Source organism: Pyrgilauda ruficollis, unplaced genomic scaffold, assembly GCF_017590135.1.
Source record: "Pyrgilauda ruficollis isolate IOZ18807 unplaced genomic scaffold, ASM1759013v1 scaffold2, whole genome shotgun sequence".
Lineage (NCBI taxonomy): Eukaryota > Metazoa > Chordata > Aves > Passeriformes > Passeridae > Pyrgilauda > Pyrgilauda ruficollis.
The window spans coordinates 21585596-21602897 of NW_024519206.1; the positions used below are offsets into that span (position 1 = coordinate 21585596).

The 17302-nt window shown below is 36.1% G+C and overlaps 1 protein-coding gene across 1 annotated transcript in view; it reads left to right on the forward strand.

The window, feature by feature from the left end:
• Positions 1–313: 313 nt before the first annotated feature.
• Positions 314–17302, forward strand: part of NEK11 (NIMA related kinase 11) — a 79165-nt gene continuing 62176 nt past the window's right edge. The window contains exons 1-2 of the mRNA XM_041466189.1: positions 314–483; positions 14126–14291. Of these exons, the coding sequence (XP_041322123.1) occupies positions 314–483; positions 14126–14291 (336 nt within the window). The remainder of the gene's footprint in view (positions 484–14125; positions 14292–17302) is intronic.

Sequence of the window (17302 nt, forward strand, 5' to 3'; positions counted from 1 at the left end):
GGGGAACTGTGCTATCAGTTCAGTGAATTAATTTAAGGTTCACTTAGAGGAAGACTGACTATGTCACATCTGCATTATCTGGAGTTTGTTTATCAAGTCTGCTGCCCATAGTTTAGCAGCTAATGATTCCACTTAATTTGTGTTTGCTGCAAGCTGGGTACCACAGAATTAAATGAGAAGTTTAATAAGAATAATACATTGACAAATCAATATTTTTCTGTTTCAAGTGATTTCTGTGAACATCCATGGAAGAATAAAAGGATTTGAAAGCTACATTCTTGAGAAATTTGTGTAGTTTTTGTTGCACAGAGAAATGCTGAAATTTCAAGAAACTGCTAAGCATGTCACTGTTGCCAGATTTAATTCTGCTTGCTCAGATGCTGTGATTGCAAGAAGATACACTATTCAGAGGAAACTTGGCAATGGAAGCTTTGGAAGTGTGTATTTGGTTAATGACAGAAAAGCAAAACAAGGAGAAGAATTGTAAGTAAACCCTTCACATGCTTTAAATAAAAATGTTTGGAACATATTTCTTGCATTGTAGATATTTTCTTTGTATTTGTATCTCATCTCTCAGTTTGGTGTTATGTTGCAATCTTAACTGTCTAACTTTAGTGAGGCTGTAAGGTAGAAGCAGATTTTTTTTGGTAACGCTTAATTGGATGCTTTCAGGAATTGATTCTGTGTTACTGTAAAGACTCAGATTGTTGGAGGGGTCTCAAAAAAAACTGTACAGTATTGATGACCTAATTTTTATAACTGAGCTGTCTGAATGCAACCTGAGAAGGAAGAGTTACAGAACTTCCAGTAAACACCTTTCTATTTGCTGTATACCTAACTGGTAGAAGGTTTGACTTTTTTTTTTTTTTTAATTGCCAGCAGATCTTGATAATTTTTTTAGCTTGCCTGAATTTGGACAAGTCTGATCCGTTTTATTGATAAACCTTTTGGAATCCTGAAGCCACAACGACACAAGAACATTTTCAGAGTGGTGACATTCCTGTGCGTGGGTTTGATGTTGGTTTGTGGCTGGACTTCCTGTTGTGTAGAACTGTTTGTCTATCTTGATACTTACACCAGGTGAAATTTAAGTATAAATATTTTTTGTTTTATCCAAAAATATTTGTAAGGCTCTTTGTCTGAAGTCAGAAACATCTAATCAAGTTTGTCCTCAGCCAGAAATACATAATTCCTTTAAAAAAGGGCGGGGGGGGGTCTACTGGTCCTTATTGATGGACACATTAAAAAGCACTTGTATGTTTAAAGGGCTTTTTGTGATTCATTTGTGCCTCACTTTTGCTACTTATAGCTACACATTATTGGCAATATTGCTTTAATAAGAGTGTAACCAAGACATAATTCTGTCAATTGTTTTCCTTTAACATAAATTTGCAGCTTCTCAGGTCCTTGGATTAGGGTTAGGGTCCTCTAAGCTCTTAGCTTTTTTCACATGACTTAAACAGTTTTGACTCTCTCAGAGCCTTAGCTGCACTTTTCTCGAAAAAATGTTCTTTAATGAAATATTTCATTAAAACAAATAAACAGTATTTTTCCTTTTATTGTTATGTTAAAAGACATGGGGTGACAGGAACTACATGAGCTTCTAAGATGCTTCAGAATTCAGCTGTTACTAAAGTCATTCTTAGAATATTAACCGTATAGTGAAATGTGGGTCTTACACATTTGCTGCTATAGCACACCTGCCAAACCTCAAAAACAAGGAACATGCCATAAGATATTAAGTGGTTATTTTAATTTTTTTTCTTAAGAAAATTGAGTGACTGCCTTGAACAAACATTCACTGCCTGCAGCATTTCATGCCTGCATTTTGTTATGGATGAGCTTGAGTGTGTCCTCTGCTATCTTCAGGACAGAGACTGAATATCAAATGACATATTTTTGATTTCAGTTTTAATTTTTTTATCAGTCTCTTTTTGTGACTACAGTAGAATAGAAATACTCCAGTATTTTACTAGCCTGAGTGCTCTGAGATGTGCAATGCTGTGTTTAAGCCTTCCATCACGAGGGGGTGCTCTCCTATCACAGTTCATTCCTTCCTTGCCTCAAGCTTGAATCAGCGAGAGGATCCCCCAAGTTTCTGCCGCTCATATGCTAGTGGATGACAAAAATACTGTCCCAGCTGAGCAAAAAAACAGGTTATTTATCATATTTGTAATGATACAGAGTGTAGGGTTTAGAAATGCTGGGTTCTAAAGGTGGTAAAATATACTAGAAGTCACATTCTCGATACTGCTTTCAAATAATCTCATATGGAACTGTACTGGTTGCTGCTTATGTTAGTGATATTTTTGAATGAAAATTTGCATAGTTAAAAAGAATGATCTTAATACAGCTCTGAAGGCACTTTGACAAAAAAAAAAAAAAAAAAAAAAAAAAGAAACCCACAAACAACACAACTGTGATCTCTGCAGAATTAGAATTCTATTTTTTATTGTTTCAGAGATGATCCAGAACGTGCTGAGATGAATGTTATGTACAGTGTAAACTCAGCCACAGATAATTTCCTGAAAACTGCAGTAGTCTAAATTACTATGAAAAAATGTAGGAATAAATCATAGGAGTACCAACTCCCAAGAAAAGTGACATATTGATACAGGAGCTGTTCAGGGATATCTTTCTTGATTTTCTATTAGTGCAATGTCTACAGGATGAGTTAATGCAGAGACTAACAGTGGTTATCATGTAATTTCAAGTATTACAGCAAAACTTCAGCATGATTCTAGAAACAGTTTTAGGTTGTGCCTTGTATTTTGTTACCTCTCAAGGATCATACCTGTAGTGAGTGAAGTGTTAGGCACAGAGCTGCTTTAGCTGGGAAGGAGAGAGAGTTGCTTATTTGGGGTATACCTCAAACAAACAGATTTATTTCACATAAGACTTTCAGGGCTGCTCAGGCCAGCAGTGCCTGCCTTTCTAAGAAGTACATGCCAGCTTAATGATTCTCTCCAGTTCTTTGTATGGATGGAATAGGGATTATAGACTTTCTCAGACCATACTAGATCAGTATGATATGGTTGCCTAATCTATACATAATAAAGTTATGAAATACCACAAGTATAGTAGCATATGTAGATCCCTTACTACAAGTCCCTCTGTAGGGGTGGGGGACTCCCTCTGTCCCCACATTGTATGGCACATTCCTTCCTGTTGCTTTAACTTCCTAACTGTTTTTGGTTGGTTGGTTGGTTTTTTGTTTTTGTTTTTTTGTGTGTTCTTTATGAGGTTTGGTTTTTTGTTTGTTTTTTTTTTTTTTGGGGGGGGTTTTTTTGTAAATTTTATTTTCTGGTGAAGGACTTTTGATCCTGTGTATGATTCTCACTGAGTGTGACAGAGGGTTAAATATCTCAGATAGAAGTCCCTGCAATTTAGGTAAAAGCAGCAGAGTAGAGAACAAAAAGAACCTCTCATAGAGAGAGAGAGATCAGAACCTGAGACGTTCTTCACTATGAACAAAGTCTCTCATGTACTGAACAATCTATACAGGAGAGAGATTATCCATTTCTCCCCTTCTTTTGGAAGAAACTAGAATCAGAATTCATATCTTAGACCCTAAAGTCAGTTAAGCACAAGAGACACATCTGTACAAAAACAAGCTTCTTAGTTCCAGTTTACACAGGATGTCTTAGTTTATGGATTATTTGATATTTATTTGTTCCTGGACATTATGGCCCTAGACCTACCCAAAGCAGATAACTTGGTTCAGATAAAGAAAGTAGCAGGATTGTAGCAGCATTTTTACAACTAAGTAATATTCCTGCAGTCACTTCTATGCTAGTCCCCTGAATATCTTCTCTGTTAAAGATAACAGGTAATTATGGCTAAAGACAAAATTGTTTACAGCAGAGATAAGTTCAGCACTAGCCTTGAAGGACAGCGCCTTCACTTAAAGAAAATGAGTGTCCTGAACAATTGTGCTGAGGGAAGCTCTGGGTTAAGTGTCACTGATTCACAACCAAGTATGGGCAAGCAGCTGAAACCACAGTAGGCAATAGGGACTTCTAGTTCATAAATATTCACAAGGCATTTATGTGTCCCTGTGGTGGAAAGGACACGCTGACAAGTGCCAAACTCCCTGGACTGCTCCACTGTGTGGTAACTGTGGGGTGTCAGCTCAGCTTCTGCATCTGACTTACATTATAGCTTTAATCCAGACTCATGCCAGGATTCCTTGGAAACTGTGGGCTTAGCTGAATAATTTATCATGTGACTTTCAATTATTTATGACTTCTTATAACAAATGATATAAAATCTAAAGGTGGGAGCGATTTGTTGCTTATGAATATCCAAGTGACAGTCAGCAGATTGCTGTGTTGTCAAATCCCCGTGTTTGCTGCCTGTTTGCTTCTCTGAAGGTATTCCAGTGGAATGGTCGTTTGATGCTGAATTGATTAAAACAGAAGCAAATTGTTCCCTGCCAGTTGTTTTGTGCATATACATCTAATGACACTGCTTTCCTTTATTCTTCTCCTTCATTTAATAATAAAAATTAGAAATTAAAACTGGAATTTATTAGGGCATTTTAGATTTGTGAAAGAATATTCACAATCTCCTTGAAAACTGATCAAAGGTGCATTTGCTGTTGGACTTTCCTGATTGTGACTTATTTTTAAATAAGCTTTTCTTAGTGAAAAGTGCTTGGTCCTGTCACGTGTACCTGTACTTTTTCATGTGAGGCTCAGCTGCCGTACCATGCCTGCTGACTGGGTACGGTCATGCTTGGCCCAAATAAGAGACCATAAAAGCATTGACCTTGTGGATATAGCTAGAGCAGTTTGAGAAGAGAGCCTTCATGAGCTTTCCACTTGAGTGGCCAAGCATGACTTTCATATTTTGTGAGCAATGTTACAGCAGTCAAGGCCTAGAGCTAAGTGCCCAAGTAATTTCCTTGCTGAACCTCTGTAAGGGCGGCTGATGCTCTCATGCTTTAGTTCAGAGTACACCTGCAATGGAGGTTGCCAGGCAGTGAAACTCTAAGTGTTTTGTTTCAAGTTTAGCAGGCAGTCCCAGCTATGGCCACAATGATTTCAGATCTAGTGCAGGCCAGTACAGTCCTGATTCAAAGACAAGATTGATAACCTCAGACTCATACAAAGCAGCTCTCACTGGAATCCCTGTGGGAAGGTGCTTTAGTCCGTACCTCCTGCAAGCCTGTCAGTGCCCAGCTTTTCCTGCAGCCCACCATGGCACAGTAGGGCTCCTCCAGCTGAATGCAAGAAAGTTTAGGATGCTCCTATGCTGGATAAGGCTCCATGGGTGCTGCAGGGTAGCTTGGCATTGAAGCACAAGATGTAAGATTTCACCCTGCCTATGCTGGTGATGGATTTGACAATTTAAAGTCACAGCCATGCTGCAGTCCTTTGCACAGGCAATTACTGTGTTTAATTTTCTAGTTCCCTCATGATCAAAAGCATAAAACCCAGCATTCTGTGGCTTCTTTGGAAGCAAAAGATCCATACTGGAACATGTCAAGACCCTTTGTTTGGCTTGTGTAACACAGGAATCTGTGCAATCCTCCTCGATGCTGTCTGATACAACCTTTACATCTGCTCAGTCACCTTTATGAGCTTTGGTGGTATCATTACTGGTTGTTGTTTTTTGGGGTTTTGTACTGCTTTCCTTTTAATACACCTTTCATAGACTAAGTATGGGAATAAATCACACGGGACTCCATTTTCTTCATGGTGGAAAAAGGCCATTCTTTATTCACATAACTCATTTTTGTAAAGTATTACAGACCTCGTGTGGGGCTCTAATTGGTTAATAGTTTTCTTGCCAATTACTTTTATTGGCTAGTAACAAGTTGTTTTTCTGTATTCATTGGTCACTCAAACTCTCGGTATACACATGCAGGGAAGTTGTTTGTGAAAGACAGTTTTCATTTTTCTATCTAAAGGTGCAAAAACAGTTTATGCAGGTGCAAGCTGTTTTTTACCCAGGAATAGCTTGTTATGTTAACGAATTGCTCACAACAGGACTGCTTTCACACGGGAACTTGCAAAATGCTAGCTTTGACAAGGCCAGCTACTAATTCCAGGAGAGCAGGCTTGATTTTATGAAGCCTTTATGATTTTTCTACCTTACTACAACACTAAGTAGCCTACTTTTTCATTTTTGGTGGGACTTGTCCATTTGACTGGGGAGGATTCTAACTAGGTCTTTAACATATGTAAGTGGGAGACAGCGTGCCTTAAAGGAAATACTGCTTGGGTTTACAATAAATCTTGTCCCCCACCGAGCCAAGATCCCAGGAGCTCAGTGCTGCAGCACTCACCACATTCTGCTCTGATGTGCAGGCAGTGAGCAGGGCTGGTGGTTGAGTTCATTGGTTTGAGAATTGTTTACAATAAAATTTTCAACATTGAGTGGAGAGCTGTGCTTAAGGCATTATTGGGGAATTACCTTTCTTTGAGGTGCATGGCAGAGACAGAATTTAATGATTTTGTAATTAAGCAAATGCCTTGAGATCACTTCTGTCTCATTCATTTTGCTGAAACCAGTTTTCATGCATTTGTAAGCTAGTTTTAGCAAGAAAATGGGGAGAGGTGCAGTATTATTATTTAGGTTGAGCTGTGACCACCTGTGTCATAGATACTGTAGGTGTTTGAAATATTTGAGTATGCCTGTCTACTCTATCTACTTATGGGCTACCCTTGTTGGCAAGGTGTTTCAAGTCTGCATCAAGGTGGTTTGAACTTCTTCCATACAGAATGAGCCTCCAGTTTTTTGTTGCATTCAGTACATTGTAATAATAAAAATGCTGCAGCGAGTGGAATAAATTCTGGATTTTCTGGACAGTCAGTGTACTTTTTCCAATTTTTTTTTCTGTTTTGTTTTGTTGCTGTGCTTGTGTGACTTACTGTAACTGTAATTCTTAGTTCATTGTTTTCCTTACATCCACGGTGTGCCCTTCAAGTGTTCTAAATGTTGCTGGGTAGTTGCTTAAGTTTTGAATTGCATGTGTTTCACTGACTGTTAAGACCAGAGTATCATACTCAGAAGGGCTTAAAAGTATTAAAAGATTTTTATCTAACAGGGGATATTATATGCAATTAATTTCCTCAGCATTGCTTGATTCCCTTTCCTTTGATTGTAGACTATTTAGTAATGTGCTTTTGTAAAGTTATAAACCATGCTTTTATCTTTTTCTACACTCTTTTTTTTTTTTTTGTACTATAGATACTTGAATGCATATCAAAAATAAATATTGAAGGAGATGCCTGATGGAGAAAGACATGTAGGGAGAGTGAATTTTCTCATTAAAGTTGCAGCAATTACTGTTTAAATTACTTTTGGGAATTAGTTGCTCTGGAAGGACAATAGTGTTGACATAAATATCCTTGCAACAGTGAAAGGAACACAATTCTGCTTACAAATATATTTAAATTCAGAAGAGAACCAGTAAAATTTTAAATTAACAAGTGTTTTAGTTGAATTTCTATGGAATGCATTCTTACAGAAATTTTTAGTGTATCTGGTTTCCCTTCAGAACTCCTCTTGTTCAAAATAGTCTGCTTTCTGTTAACTGATGAATATAGATCATGATATGAAGGTCTTTCTTCAAAATTTCTGATTGAAACTAATCTAAAAATTCAAACTAATTTCTACAGAAGGAAAATTCTTTTTTGGCAGATGTTCTGCCCAAGGCTGTTAGCTGAAGAGTTATAACATGGCAATTATGTTTAATCATATTAAAAAGCTTGACAACAAAATTCTGCATTCAGTCTTGAGTTCTGTAATGGTGTCTCCTCTTGTTTGAAAGCAAATGTTAATTAGCAGAGAGCAGTTAATTGTGAAGTATATTGTCTGTGTAATGAAATAACAATACTGGTTTAGAAGATTTGTTGTGTGATTTAAGTTTTCAAAGATAGAGAGAATAAACCAATTATTTAGTCCTTGTTGTATTTCTCAAAAATCCCATTTAGGTTAGGGACAGCATGGTGTTTCCTTGCATTCTTAAACAGGACTGGGCTGTGGGAAAAAGGCTGGATGAACAGTAGAGGGGGATAATGCAACATGTAACCATAAAGTGTTGCTAAATAGAAGTACATTCACAGGTATTAGTCAATATCTCATCATCCGTTTTAATAATTTTTCTGTTAAGACACAAATTTCTTCTGTTTAATCACAGTTTATTAGTATTTGATTTAGAGCTGAAACATATGAATGGACTATAAATGTATTTACATTTTATTTTTCCATTTCTCTGTAGGAAAAAGTTCTAATTTCAAAAATATATCTTTAGAGAAAAACTCATCCTTTATTAATCAATGCCTACTTTTATTCTGCCATTCTTAATCAATGTAGATGGCTACCCAAAGTATCTCAAAGAATTATTCACAATAAATGTATTTTTATATCTAAATAAATTATTCCCATTTAATCACTTGTTTGGCTCTGTGGAAGATAACACAATTGCTCTGCTAATTACTGTTTTTTTCCCAAGTTGGCACATATGGTTGACCAAAAATAATTTAAGTTATGCCCCTTTGTATAAATGAGTTTGTATAGTGCAGAAGAAAATGATATAAGCTGTATTCCTTGAGGCTAACTTATTTCAACAGTATTCTCTTTCCAGAAAATATATTCTACGTTTTTTTGGATACTAATTAGGAATTGTTAATTTTCAAATAAGCATAAACTGTTTTCATCATGAGTTGGTCTGTTCAGTGTTAGTGCATATGTTAGAGCATTTGAAAATTTGGCATCTTGAAAAATATTTGTAAATGCTGTAATTGTGACTTGCTGATGGAAATGGAGAGTGAATCATCCATTTCACTTGCAAATTTAAGAAATCTCATTTCCATTCAAAGATATTAAAGCAAGGTTAAATTAGTTAAAGTGCTTATTCAGAAAATGAAATTATATTTAATCCATCTGCAGATATTACAGTGCTCATATAGCGCTTGAATCCATAGTGGTTAACTCGGGGATTAGTTCTTAGAGTCTGTGAATGTTCATGAACAGTGTGAATAGGATGTTTTGGAGCACAGAAAAAAACAAGTTGCTGGTGACTCTTCTGGCATTACTAGGAAGTCAATAATGTCCAGGGGGATGACAAAAGAAATGCAGCATTTGATTGAAGAAGCTATGCAGCGGTACTTGGTATTGAAAAGGAGTTATGGTTTTAATAAATCCACAGTGGGCATGTGAAGCCAAGATTCAATTTTAGAAGTTCCATAGTAATATTTGGGTCTGAAATGCTTTGGATAATGAGTAAGTATGTATATGTAAGGAGGAATACCAAACAGCACTTGTTTGCTTTTCACTGGAAGTGTGATAATCTTGATTTTCCCATAGAAATCAAGTGCTCTTAATTTACTGTGTTTCTTTCCTTAGCTAAAGCTAAGAATTCTTCTAGGTAGTACTTATTAGTGTATGCTGACTTCCTGTATTGCATAGTTTCACCAGCTTCCTCTTTCTCCAACAAATAGATGCATGCCTTTAAATTATCTGACCATGCAGACACTGGTGTTCCAAATATGATGGATAAAATGTAAGGAATGACTATTTGAGTTTTTGTTGCTACGCTGTCAGCTGCCGAAAGTAGTAATGGTGGGTGGCATATGGTGCCTTTGTTACCATACATGTCTGTAGGCACACGGTGCCTTTGCTACCATATTTCCTTAACAGTTTTAATAGTGTGGAAGCTTTATGAAAACTTTCTGCATGAAGGTTGTCACCTCTTCTTCGTTTTGGTCCCCATTTGCAGAGCTGTACCTTCTCTGTTTGCCATTTGATAAATAGAACAGAAAGCACCATTAATTAGACAGGCATTCCTTTAATTTTATTGTTTGTGACCAATTTCAGATCCAGTAACAGACCCAGTAAGAGGTGATGCAATTTTACTGAATTGCACCTGGTCCTTGTACTGAGGAGTTACCAGGGTGAAGTGGTAGTCCTACAAAGGTCAGCATAGATAGAAACAGAGCACACAGTTATGGGTTATGTTACACTCCATAGTGGCAATTCAAAACCTAAATGAAATTATAATTAACTGCAGTTAACTGAAAAATTGCCTTTGTAAAATGAAGCTGTTTAATTAAAAGCTTCAATTTTTGATCATATATTCCTAGATCACAGTTTTTCTGTTATTTTATCAGACCTATTTATTCTTGACATTAGAAGAGTTATATTTCTTTTGCTTCCTTCTCAGCAAGCAAATTTACCTAGGCAATAATTCATATTGCATTTTACTCAATAAACAGAGTGCATTTTGAGAAACACTGCCTTTTAAGAATTGCATCTGATCCAACAAACCAAATTATATAATAATAAAGCATGTCACTGATGTAAACAAATACCAGATGGGTTGTAAAAGATCAGTGGAAATAGACTGAGATAAATACTGCTGTGGTGTATTGTCAGTCACTAGTAAAGCTCAAAAAGGGATTCCCACTGCGTGCCTGAATCCTGGAGGTATCCACCTTCATGTTTGTTTTTCTCTTGCTTTAAGTCTCGCTGTCTTTTAAAAGATTGGATTTTTAGATTACATTAGATTAGATTTGAGTTTTTTTCCTACTTGCTCCCCATTATTGCACGTTCAGATCCAGTGTCTGGCTGCTTTTCAAAGTGTGACAATGCAAGCCAGCAAGGTTTTGCTAATGGAAATCAGAAGTGTTCCCAGGGAAGGAGTGTGAGCCTGTTGAGGCATGGGCACTGTGGAGTCTGGGATGTTGCTTTCTGTATTTTGGGATGTGGGAGTGGGCTCACCTCTCATGTTATTTTCCCACCCTGAAGGGATGGATGTTGTTACCTGTACAGACCCAGCTTCCTCCAGGATGGATGTACATGGTGACAGTTGGATTTTTTACTCTTCAGATATGAATGCTTTCACAACAAGGCTCTTTCAGTTGTGGATAAAGATTCAAGATAAAGTTTGAGATAAAGTTCAAGATAAAGTTTAAAATGTGTTTCCATTATTGATTGAATTATAAGGCTTTTTCCACACAGTTAAAATCCAGAGGATGTTGTTCTGTATTTAATATATCTTCTAGTGCTTCTGTAATAAAGTTCTTTAATTGTGTGTTCATCAACATTTTATCTTTAGATACACAATCTAATGGTGGACTTGGCAGTGTGAGGTTTGTGCTTGGACTCAATGATCTTAAAGGTCATTTCCAACCTAAACAATTCTATGATCTACTTATGTGTTGTATTCTACACTAAGTCAAATTTATAATAATATTGAAATTTAAATCAGCATATCTCATTTACCATTTTATCAGAAGGGGAGTTAAATACTGTATTTGGAGGATATCCACATTTTTGTGGCTTTACCTGGTTTTCTATATACGCCACCTAGATCACTATTTTCTTTGTTCATGTGGTAAATTTGAGATTTCTTAGTTCATGCAAACAGCTTTAAATCTTTTAAATCCTGCCTAATACTTGAACCAAAGTGGCAGAAAATATAGGGGCAGATTTTTTTTTAAAAACTTGACTTTCAGGTGGCTCTGTATACTCCAGATGGAGTCATAATAAAATCTGAACAAGAGAGTGTATTATTCCCAAAATCCAGAATCAATATTCCTGTAACACTCTTCAAAAAGTTTGTTCAAAATACTTCAAACAGTTTAGAAAAAATAGTCAAGTAACACAATGCAGGCAGATTTTCAGCAGAGGATATACAGGTACCATGTCTGAATTACAAGCAATGATGGCTCACTCATTATTATTAGCCAGCTGTAAAATGCAGGTTGGATCATAGAAACAGAAATGTTTTGTCGCCTTCAAAATGTAGAGATGGATTCTATTGGTAGAGAGGAGATGCAGTCAGGATGGTTGAGCTAAGAAAGATTTGTTGTTTTCTTATGGTTACTAAGAATTTATTTGTGGATCTATCAGCCTATTTGACATCACCAGTGGTGCCAAATTTGAGTTATCTTAGGAGCCGTCTAAAGCACAGAGTGTGCCCATTTTAGCTGCCCATTCAGGTAGAATTTACTTGTGTAAGTACTGAAATGGAGTAGGGTGAATTTAAGCACTCTTTAGGTGTTTTATGTATTAAAAAGTACAATTAATTTATATAGATGAGTTTCTGGCTGCAGACTTTTATTTTCCTTGGTTTTCTTCTAAAGATAACAGAAAAGAGCCATTTCAGATCTGGAGACTTCTCCATTTTCTCTGTGTGGCTTCTGAGAGTCTGACAGAGCTTCTTTGTCAACACTTAATGAACACAGAGTTTTTTAAGTACATGTCTTAAATTTTTAAGTGTATTTACTGAAATATTACCAAAATCTTTGCAGAAAGTATGAAGTCTAGTTAGCTTCTTCATATTTAATGCAGTAAAATCAAACCTTATCTACATATAGACACTGTACACACATATACCAGAGGCATGCCTAATCTCGATTGCATCCAAAAGTTTTCTTTCTAGAAGCAAATGCCTTCCAGCTGTGGGTATGAATTAGAATTGTGTTGCAGAAAACCAATACCTTATTTACAAGAAGTATACTTTCTTGATTTCTTCTTCTGGGAATTAATTTAAATAAAAAAAACACCTGTCATCTTGTCTGACAGCTGATGACAGCTTTAAGATCACTGAATGACTAAGATGACAAGCTATCCGTACACATCAACACATCAGGCTTTTATTGCTGTCTTGGGTGTGCAAGAAACTGGTATTAAGTAGTCTTTAACAAGGACTCATCCTGTTTGTCAGTTCTGTGACATGATTTTTATGAAGGAAGGGGTAAAGGCCCACGTCAGCTGAAGATGAGGAGATTGCAGTAGGTATTGCCTGTCTGTGTTCCATGAAGCTTGTCTGCAGAGATGGAAACAGATCAAAGGGCATGGTTTTGTTTTTTTTTTTTAATCACAATTCCTGATGGGGATTAGGCAAGTTTATATGAAAATTCAAACATTGCTAGTCAGAAACTGATTGTTCAGACTTAGGAAAAAAATTTCTCATGAAGAAACACAGCTTTTTTTTTTTCCCCTCCCCTTAGATAAGATGAATTATTGTAGCTTTATTACTGTCATGTTTAACTACTGTAACTTTACAACCATGCTCTATTGAATGGGGAAATTACTAAAAGCACTGTGGAAACTTCCCTTGAGTCTGAAACTTGCCTTTCATGTATTCAAAAGTTTGGGGAAATTCACCTCTTTGTTTCAGTAAACAAACATTGTATTCTCTAATAGTCTTCAAGATCTCCTTCAGAAAAGACCTATCATCTATTCTTCATTAACTGGTAAACTAAATAGAAGTGGAATGTGTTGTATTGTCTTTTTAACATTTCATCAGGAAAATCATGGCAAAATGTGCTTTCTTATAGTGCCCTGCACTATATTTTCCCTTATCTTTTTCCAGGTCAAGTTAACTGTAAACAGGCCTATTCCAGCTTCTGTATAGAGCTAATTCTGAGCTACAAATTCTCCTATGGCACATTCATATGTTAAGATTAGAGAATATTAAAAATCCCTACATTTTCTCAACATTTTCCCTGGGATTTAGGGTCTTCCTAAACAAACATTAAATACTAAAGGATTAGAAATCATTCAAACAGTGTAATTAGATTCCAGCCCCAAATCTAGATTTGTATTTTTCACTCATGTGCTCAGGTGAAGGACAGGCTGATTTTAGGGAAAAAAAATGGACAGCCTGAGTTTATCACCAGAAAAACAGCCACAGAAATATTACTCTATGTGATTTTTCTCATGCCTCCATGGAGAGACTTGGGCAGAAGCTGCAAATGCAGTTTCTTGCTACTCCTTATTTAATATATGAATCTTGACCATATGCTCTGAGTGGGTTTGAAATCACTTAGATTTGATTTTTTGTTTATGTTTGTTATTATGGAGTAATCCATAGCACTGAAAACATGTTCTTAAGAAAACAGTGCAGTAGGTAATTAGTGGGAGAAATATTTCAAAACAGTATTTTTAATATGTTGCTTAATCTATGTGGTGACTAGCATATTTGTTTGGTTTTTAATGCATTTTCATTGTTTACCCATATTTGCCTCATCATTTCATGTTGCCAATAGGTGGTCAATGTTACTATTTTGCATTTAATGACATTTTAATGGGATTTTGAATGTTACATATTTTTATATTTTTCTAGTTTTATTAATATAAATATTTCTTTTTTTTTTCCCTCTAGAAAGGTCCTAAAGGAAATCTCTGTAGGAAACCTAAAGCCTAATGAAACAGTTGAAGCAAATCTGGAAGCACAACTACTCTCCAAATTAGACCATCCAGCCATTGTCAAATTTTATGCAAGCTTTGTGGAGCGAGATAGTTTCTGCATTATCACTGAGTATTGTGAGGTGAGACTGAAGAAATTTGAAAACGTGTGTATTAAAATAGAGTCTTCTAAGAAGCCATTTTATAAAATATTTTACTTTGAATTTTAGTCTTTATTTATTCCTTGTGGCATCACCTTGTTAGGTGTGTTCCTTTCAGATAAGGAATGTTACCTGCTCAGATGAGACTCATAGACAAATAAACCACAGAAGAAGAAATAGGTAATTTTATGTGCAAGTTCTTTTGTTGTTACAAAGGCTACAAGAAAGACTTAAATGCAGCCATGCTGCCAGATCTGTGGGAGAACTCAAAAGGTTGTACCACTTGTGTGTGATAGGTGAGAGAGGAGGAGGTTGTGGGCATGGGGGCACGAAATAAAATCTGATATAAATGAGGAAGGGAAAACTCGCTTGTGGTTTGGAGGTGATTGCAAGAAGCTTAAGGCTGATCACATGGATGATGAGTTTGGCAGCAACATTGGCTTTATAAAATTAAAATCAGTGGGAGTCAAAGACCAGAGTGTAGTGGATACAAATATTAAAGCAGGATTTTCTGCAATATAGTTACCATTAATTTTTTCACTCCAACATTTGGTTTAAGAACATTTTCCTGGAATCTGTTGTAAAGCTTTCAAATAAGAATTTAAGCATATTTAAGCCAGTTTTTAGTAGTTTATATAAAACAAGCGCCTACTTTGTATTAAATATAAATGTGCTCTTTCAAAAAAAATCTGTCATACATAAAGTGATCTTTTTATGAAACTGTGAAGCAAACTCTTCAGTTGTGCTCTGCTAGACATGCTGAAAAGCTGTGGAAGATAACGAACTTAGACTACTGGGTTACCTGAACACAAATCAGATTTGACTTCACTAATCACACTTCTTCAAGATTTTAGCTTTCATGGGAATAATAAAACAAGTACCATTCCTGTCATTTTTTTCTTCCTTGAAAGCTTTCTTTAATGATATTTAAATGCATATTTATTACTGGGATGTTTAAAAATCAAATCTGAAATGTTCAGTTCTGTGATACAATCTGAGTATGTGTTCACATATTATTTTAACACATGAAGAAGCTTTTTGTGCCACTCCCTGTATGTCTGACAGCTGGGGTTTGAGAATATTGTCAGCTCTTTAGGGAAATCCAGAGCTCAGGACTGAAGGATTATTCTGACTGTCCAGCTATTCTCATGCACTTACAGTTTTCTCTCTACTAGCAGTACAAAATGACCCAATACTAGATCAATTAAAGATAGTGTTTTTTCTCTATCCACTGCTTTTCACTTTTTACTCCTTTTTTACTCCTTTTTTTTTTTTTTTTTTTTTCATTTAGCATTAAGTTATAGGTGAATAAAAAAGAGCATGTGATAGAGTAATCACAAGCATCACTTCTTGGAGCTTTGGGGTTTTTTTTTATGCAGGCAATATAAACTACCTTGCATGACAGTGTTTTGGTACAGCGTTACCCTAAGATTTGGGAGTCACATCCTCAAGCAGGTGAGAATGTATTACAGCAAGGCAGGTAAAGGAAGAGAAAATGGATTAATTGGCTATGCACTGAATCTTTTCAGTTTTGAGTCTGCTAGGTGAGGTCAGGATGACACCTGGCCCAATAGGATGTGCTTCTGACTTTTCCCCAAAGGACAGGTTCCGTGGTATCATTGCATTTATGCCATTACAACATATTTCATCGAATGCTCAGTACAAAGCAAAGTTGAACACGGTGGTACAAAGTTTCTTTTCTAATTCCAGATTATTTCCAGAAGGTATACTTTTGTATTTACTTATCTATAACCAGCCTTTGAATGTAGTGGGATTTGGGTGTTTTGACCTAAAAGATGCCAGTTTAAGCCATCCATAAATTGAGAATGAGAAAAATGTCATGCTACCTGATCCTTGCTTGGAAGTTTAGTACACTCCGTCTCTCATGCAAAGAATAATTACCAGATTGGCAGTAATTGCTACTCTTGGGCAGGCTCAAAACAAAGAGCACACATTAAGTTGGCATGGAAACAGAACTACCCCCCTGAGCTCTATTCTGTTCTCTCCAAAGTACTGTGACTTATTAATTAGCCACGGTGCTTTGTTCATTCTGGCATGAGTAGCATGGAGCGAGCCTCCAGTGCAGCTGCCCCATACTATACCTTGTCCTGTGAAAGAAAACCAGTGACATTGGTCTCCATGGCTCAGCTTACATCTTTTATTACAACTGAATTCAAAATTATAGAAAAGTATATTTGTTCTGTTTTGATCTTACTTGTTGAGCTTCTTCGACACTTTCCCCAAATGAAAATCTTATGGGTAGTATGAACATTATCAGCTAAGACTGGTTTCAAACAAAAATTCCTTGGATTTCATTTTATCGTACAAATTTGACTTCAATAATATGCAGTTTTCACAAAGCAGTTACTTTTTAAATTACATCATTTTAATGTATTATAAAGCAGAACTCCTTGTACTTTTCCCCCAGACAATTATTTATGTCTCTTGACTGCGGTCTCAGCTGTGATGTGAGTACACATATGCTAAGGAAATCTGAGCAAAAGGGATAACTAAAGCAGTCAATGCCTGTTCACGTTATCAGCTCTAGATGCTAAGCTGTTTTAGATAATTTACTGGTGTGTTTGATACTCTGATATTTAAATAGAAACTGCAGCTTGGAAACTCCATATGTACTTAATTTGTTAAATTGTTGAATTCCTTATGAACTTTGTTAGACTGACCTTCCAAAATGTGAAATTGGGTTAAAAATTTTTTTTCAGAGTTTCACAGCAGCAGTACTTCAGCAAATCTTTTATGGTGTGTTTTTGTTTTCCTTTTTTTAGACAAAAAATCAAGGGTAAATTAATTGTAGGACATTGAGACCACTCTTCTCTGCTTGAAGATAAAAAGCTATACAGTTATGTGAGGGCACATGTAGTGCATTATCCAACTGCTTTTGTTCTCCTTAGACCTTTTGCAGGAATTGCCCCTCAGCTTCAGAGTATTCACTACCATAACTCTGTAGGTGCTGCACTTATTTTTCTTTGCGTTTT